Source organism: Vipera ursinii (assembly GCF_947247035.1).
Source record: "Vipera ursinii genome assembly, contig: scaffold_232, whole genome shotgun sequence".
In the NCBI taxonomy this organism is placed as follows: domain Eukaryota; kingdom Metazoa; phylum Chordata; class Lepidosauria; order Squamata; family Viperidae; genus Vipera; species Vipera ursinii.
In genome coordinates, this window is record NW_028148382.1 from 29,696 (window position 1) to 36,497 (window position 6,802).

The window sequence follows — 6,802 nt, forward strand, 5'->3', positions numbered from 1 at the left end:
CTTCTTGCTTGGCTTTTGTGTGGCAAAGGTGGGGAAGGAGGGAGGGAAGGAGAGAGAGGGAGGATGGGAACGAGGGATGGATAAGATTGGATGGATGGATGGAGACAGACACCCAGTTGACGGAGATGACAGATGGATGGATAGATATGATGGATGGTTAGAGACAGACAGACAGGATTGATGGATATGATGGGTGGGTGGGTGGATAGATAGAAAGATAGATAGAAAGATAGATATGTAAGATAGATAGATAGATAGATAGATAGATAGATAGATAGATAGATAGATAGATAGATAGATAGATAGATAGGTAAGTAGATAAATAGATGATAGATATGTAAGTTGGTAGGATAGGTGGATAGAGGGACGGAGAGACAGACAAAAAGAGATGGATAGATAGATATGTAAGTTGGTAGGATAGATAGAGGGATGGAGAGACAAGGATGGATGGATAGATGATAGATATGTAAGTTGGTAGGATAGATGGATAGATAGAGGGACGGAGAGACAGACAAAGATGGATAGATAGCAAGATATGTAAGTTGGTAGGATAGAGGGACGGAGAGACAAAAAGATGGATGGATAGAAAGGTATGTAAGTTGGTAGGATAGATAGAGGGACGGAGAGACAGAAAGAAGGATAGATAGATATGTAAGTTGGTAGGATAGATAGAGGGATGGAGAGAGAAAGACAGAGTAGATAGACATAGATATACAGAGTGGATAGATATAGAGTAGATTAGATAGAGATAGGTAGATATACGGAGTAGATATAGAGTAGATTAGATAGATATACAGAGTAGATTAGATATAGGTAGATATAGATATACAGAGTAGATAGATGTAGATAGATATGCAGAGGAGATATAGAGATAGGTACATATAGATATACAGATAGTCAGGAAACACCCCCCCCCATCCACATCTTAGGAAATAAGAACTCTTGGAGCCAGGTTTGTCCAAAAAGGAGTTTTTACTAGGATGAGATCGGTTGTGGAAATACAAGACAGGATCTGGCACTCTGTTACATTTTGACACTATATTAAGGATTCCCGTTTCAGCCCCCTCCCTTCAACCCCATTTGAAGATAGCCTACAGGCAGGCTGAATAAACATCTTCTCCTTCCCCCTCCAAAGATGGCAGAATCCAGGGGGGAGGCACAATATTTTAAACACACATTTGTGAGTGTGATATAAATGGATTCTGACAGATGTAAGGTAAAGGTTCCTCCCCACACACGCGTGCTAGTCGTTTCCGACTCTAGGGGCCGGCGCTCATCTCCGTTTCAAAGCCGAAGAGCCGGCGCTCGTCCGAGGACGTCTCCGTGGTCACGTGGCCGGCATGACTGGACGCCAAAGGCGCACGGAATGCTGTGACCTTCCCGCCGGAGCGGTCCCTTATTTTTCTACTTGCGTTTTTTACGTGCTTTCGAACTGCTAGGTTGGCAGAAGCTGGGATGCGTAAACAGGCGCTCACTCTGCTACGCGGCGCTCGGGATTCGACCCGCCAAACTGCCGACCTTCCGATCGACAAGCTCAGCGTCCTAACCCGCTGAGCCACCCCGTCCCTTCAACATAGATATAGATAGCTAGATGTACCGAGTAGATAGATACACCGAGTAGATTAGATAAGAGAGAGATGGATACATAAGAGATGGATGGATGGATACAGGATGAATGGATGGATGTTGCTTTTCTCTTTCCAATATCTTTCGTATACCGTGGTGACCAAAAACTGGCTACCCTCTTCCACGTGCCACCTTACCAAGGCCTTGTAAAGCGGTTGTTGCAGAATCAACGAGACTCAGACCCCGGAATCGAAAGAAGTTTGGTTTATTTTGCGCAAAAAGGTTCCAAGCAAAAAGCAACATCGATGTCTGAACACCCTTGTCATGGAAAAGCAAGTACATATATAGTCTCCAAAAGCAGCAAAACACGGAAATGTAACTTAGGATCTCTGATGGGTTACACGAATTCTAAGCCCCCTTCGAGCTCAACTCTAGCCCCCCCGCCTTTGCGTTCCTAGATTATAGCTAAATATCTTGCAACCCTGTCTCAAGCAAAGGTCACAGGTGTCTTGCGAAGCATCTAAGTTTCCGGCCTTCCATTTGTGGTTTAGCTACAAGCGAGACACATGTGGTAAGCGGTAACTAAACTTGGTGCTGGCCTACGAGGGGTGACCTACAGTTGAACTTGTGGTTTGGCATTTCTCCATTTCCTTGGTCCTCTTCTAACTAATGCACGCATTTTTCTTCCTGCCTCACATTGATGACGTGCAGCATTTGGATGTATTCTTGGTGTCTTGCTTTATGGCCCGCCTCGCGGTAGTAACGCTTCACATGATCTCGATTCCATCCCTCTAGTTAATGCAGCCTAAGCACCGGGTTGCCCTTTTTGGCCAGCTGCGGCACACTTGTTCTAGTTAACGGATGGTCCACTCAGACTCCGAGATCCCTCTCCCGGTTGCCACTCTGGAGCAAGGTGCCACCTCTACTACTACTACTATACCCGCGCATCTGCTTGCTCTTGCCTAAGTGCGGGTTGGCTACAATACAAACAAAAAGGTAAACGTTCCCCCGCACATCCGTGCTAGTCGTTTCCGACTCTAGGGGCTCATCTCCGTTTCAAAGCCAAAGAGCCGGCACTTGTCCGAGGATGTCTCCGTGGTCATGTGGCCGGCATGACTAGACGCCAAAGGCGCACGGAACGCTGTTCCCTTCCCACCGGAGTGGTCCCTATTTTTCTCCTTGCATTTTTTACGTGCTTTCGAACTGCTAGGTTGGCAGAAGCTGGGACGCGTAAGAGGCGCTCATTGGCTACAATGCTCGTGCTCAATTAGACTTTTGCTCAAGGCTCAGTGCTAATTGAGACTAAGGGGGACGGGGGGGAGGCCCGCTGCTCCGCGCGCACCCCCACCGGCGGCCCGGCGTTGGGCCGAGACCAGACAAGGCAGGAGCCCCCAAATCCAGAAAAGCTACTTTTATTCGCCGGGTGTGCAGGACGACTCTGCTTGCGTGAGGAGCAACGGAGAACTTCGGAGTTTGGCGGTGGCTGCTGGCACGTCCTGAAGCTGCTATTTGATCCGTGGGAGAGCCAAAGGCCAGCGTGGGGTTTGGGGGGGTGTGAGGGGTAAGTGTGGGGGGGCTTCCCTCCGTGCCCCTCAGGCAGGGATCGGCTTTTTGCCCGGCTCTTCGGGCGCAAGAGAGGCGTCTGAGTCCTCCAAGGTCACGTAGTCCTGCCAGCCTCCCTACGAGAAAAGAAAAAAAAAAAGATTGCCGCGTCTTCCCCAGGATTAGCCAGTGGCCAGCAAGCCCCCCACCCCACCCCCAATCCCTCCAGAGCAGAGGTCCCCAACCTGTGAGCCGCGGCCTGCTACTTCGGCAACCGGGCCGCGGAGACGGCCGGCGAGCCTGGGGTGTGAGTGGCGGGTGAGGACGCACGCAGGCTCCGCTTCAAGTGAGCGGCAGGCGCTCGTGCACGCCGCTCGTGCAAACAGAGCCCCGGCTGCACGCACTCGTGTTTGCCCGCCCTTTCGGTGTAGTCATCCCTTCTCCCAGCGGCCCTTCCCTGCCGGTCCGCCGAGCCAGACACAAAGGGGAACACGGTTCCAGAAGGGAATGTGGTAAGCCCCATGGCAGATCTTGCCAAGATCTCTTCTCGGAAAAGCGCGACTCTTTCCGGAGTACCCGGAGTGACGACAGCTGGGGACTCCAGGCTGGTGCAAATGCCCCCCTTCCCCGTATGGATCCCTGGGATTGGGGGAGGCTGCCCTCCAGAGGGTCCAATCCGGCCCCTGCCCACTGGAGCCGGGAGCTCTGCGCCCTTCCCTCCACGTACCCAGCAGGAGCAGCACAGGCGGCGCAGGCCGTATCCGAAGCAGAAGAGGGCGGTGGCCATGGCGACGACGTGCACAATCAGCAGAAGGATCTGGATGCTGCTCCACATGTGCTGGAGAAAGAGGGGGGCAGGGCTCAAATCAGCGGGAAAGCTGTGCAGGTGCACGCGGCAGGCACCCAGTGCAAAGTCCACCAACTCCCGGGCTTTGTCCGCACCGTCCGGGAGTCCGTGGGGAGGCGGAAGGAGGGTGTTGGAAGGGGGAACGCCCATCTGTGAGGACCAAAGGGTACCTTCTCCCAGAAGCTCAACACCGGAAGCCGTCTGAGGACAGGTGAGCCCTCCGTGTCCTTCATCCCGACATTCGGGACAGACGGACCAAGGGAAGCTGGTACGTCGATGGTCCCGTCATGGGGTTGCCGTCTTCTAAGGGGTGCCGCTGCCCGCCTCCCACTCTGGTGAACAAACACTCACCACAAGCCCCAAGAGAGCCTCCTGACACTCCTTCTTCTGTTGGCCCCTCTCGTCGTACGGCGGGATGGTAGTTGCCCACCAGGGGTAACGCTGGTACTCCGATCGGTGCTTGCAGACCTCATCAATGAAGTAGGGTTCGTAGTTCAGGGGTATGACCTCCATCAAGCCCAAGGTGAAGGCCACCGAGCCGGCCACGACGCTGCCCAGGTTGAGGAAGGTGGCCAGATGGACCTAGGAGGCGAGGTGGGGCACGGCTGAGAACGGGGCACCGGGGTCCTTGCCACAGATCGGGGAACGGGACCCTCCCCACTTACCCAGTAGCTGCCACGTCGTGCGCCCACCACCGAGAAGGTGCCGGAGAGGATGAACTGCCAAGGGAGAAAAGCAGATCGGTGAGGGGGGGTGTCTGTCTGGGCCTCCCACCTACCCGCCCACCCACCGCAGGAAGCAACTGTCAACTCTCCAGTTGGCATTTCCAGAAAGAGAGACTCCTGGGACATGATTTCACCAAGCGTAACAAATTTTACTGACATTTGACATTGGCCCAGAAGAAAGCAAAACCGGCTCTGCTTTTCCCACTCGAAGGCTTGCCGAGTTCAAGGAGAGACTCCCTCGCCCCCACCCTGCCGGGTGTTCCCATTGTCCAATCAGGATATTGCTTTTTGGGATGGCAACCCTCTGCTTCTCCTTCCAGCACCCATGTTAGCGGCCTTGCCTAGATCAGGGGTCCCCAACCTGGGGCCGTGGCCCACTACTGGGCTGTCCGGGCCACGGGACAGGTTGGCCACCACCCTCCACCTGTGCCAGCGTCGAGTCGACACAAAGTGAATACGGGGTAACACAGCGGGGAAAAACAGGGTGCCGTGTGAAAACGGGGCGCCACGCAGGGCGCCAGGCAGGGGGACGTAGCGAGTGTCACGCCGCCTCGTTTGTGTCGCGCGGGACACAGCAAGCGCTCGACCTAGCAAGCCCAGAACTCTTCCCCCCTGCCCCTTTTTGTGCGCCGGACTGACTCCTGGGGATGTCGGCAAGGCAGCAGTCCAGCCCTCTCAAACGGACCACCTTTGTCCCGTCCCGCAATCCTCCCCTGCCGCTTTTCGGGTGTGTGTGTATGTGTGTGTGTGTGTGTGTGTGCCAGCTGAGACCAAAGGGGAGGGATCCTCCCCCTTTTCCTCCCTCCCCTCTCCCCCAGTACTCACCAGGCTGCCCATCCAGAAAGGCACTCCTTTATCGATTGACCAATTGTAGTAAGGTAGCGCACCGTTGGACGTAACCACGCTCAGCACCACGCCGAGGCCAATGCAGACAGCACCAAGCCCAGAACTCTCCCCCCTGCCCCTTTTTGTGCACCGGACTGACTCCTGGGGATGTCGGCAAGGCAGCAGTCCAGTCTTCTCAAACGGACATTTGTATCGTCCCGCAATCCTCCCCTGCCGCTTCTCAGGTGTGTGTGTGTGTGTGTGTGTGTGTGTGTGTGTGTGTGTGTGTCAGCTGAGACCAAAGGGGAGGGATCCTCCCCCCTTTCTTCCCTGCCCCCCAGTACTCACCAGGCTGCCCATCCAGAAAGGGACTCCGTTATCGATTGACCGACTGTAGTAGTAAGGTAGCGCACTGCTGTACGTAACCACGCTCAGCGCCACGCCGAGGCCGATGCAGACAGCGCCGAGCAGGATCTGGGCTCCCTGCGGGGAGGGGGGGGCAGAGGGGGGAGACCACAGGCACCGTCAGTGGGCAACGGGGGGGGGGGGGAAATCCCGGATGCCCGGCAGACTCTCCCCGAGCGAGGTTAGCTGGAGAGCCCGGTGTGTCCGGAGCGGAGAGAGAGGAGCGGACCCCTCGGGCTCCTTCCCGACTCGAGTCAGGGTTGAGAATAGAATAGAGCCGGAAGGGACCTCAGAGGTCTTCTAGTCCAGCCCCTCTCCTGCCACCCAAGCAGGAGACCCTGACGGGATCCAGGAGCTGGAAGGGACCTCGGGGTCATCTAGTTCAGCCCCCTGCCCAAACTGGAGACCCTGACGGGATCCAAGAGTCGGAAGGGACCTCGGGGGGTCATCTAGTCCAACCCCCCCTTGCCCAAACTGGAGACCTTCTCTTCCTTCTTTCCCTTCGTTTTCTTTTTCTTTCCTTCCTTTCTTTCTGTTCTTTTCCCCCTTCCTTTCTTTTTCCTTCTTTCCCTTCCTTCTTTCCTCTTTCCTTTTTCTTTTCCTTCCTTCCTTTCCCTTCCTTCTTTCTTTCCCTTTGGTTTTTTCTTCTTTTCTTCTTTTTCTTTCCTTTTTCCTTCCTTCCTTCCTTCCTCTTTCCTTCCTTCCCCTTTCTTTCCTTTCTTTCTTGCCCGTCCTTCTTTCCTTTCCCCTTTCTCTTCTTCCTTCCTTCCTTTTTCCTTCCTTCCTTCCTTCCTCTTTCTTTTCTTTCTTTTCTTTCTTTTCTTTCTTTCTTTCTTTCTTTCTTTCTTTCTTTCTTTCTTTCTTTCTTTCTTTCTCCCTTCCTCCCTCTCCT

At 54.1% G+C, this 6,802-nt stretch overlaps 1 protein-coding gene across 1 annotated transcript; it reads right to left on the reverse strand.

The window, feature by feature from the left end:
• Window positions 1–1,815: 1,815 nt before the first annotated feature.
• Window positions 1,816–5,988, reverse strand: LOC310650560 (transmembrane protein 176B-like; the record flags this gene model as incomplete). Its single annotated transcript, XM_083380128.1, has 6 exons — window positions 1,816–3,245; window positions 3,836–3,946; window positions 4,307–4,537; window positions 4,621–4,674; window positions 5,506–5,667; window positions 5,854–5,988. Coding segments are annotated over 6 exons (780 nt in total), but the record flags the coding sequence as incomplete, so codon positions are not given.
• Between the last annotated feature and the right edge of the window lie 814 nt (window positions 5,989–6,802).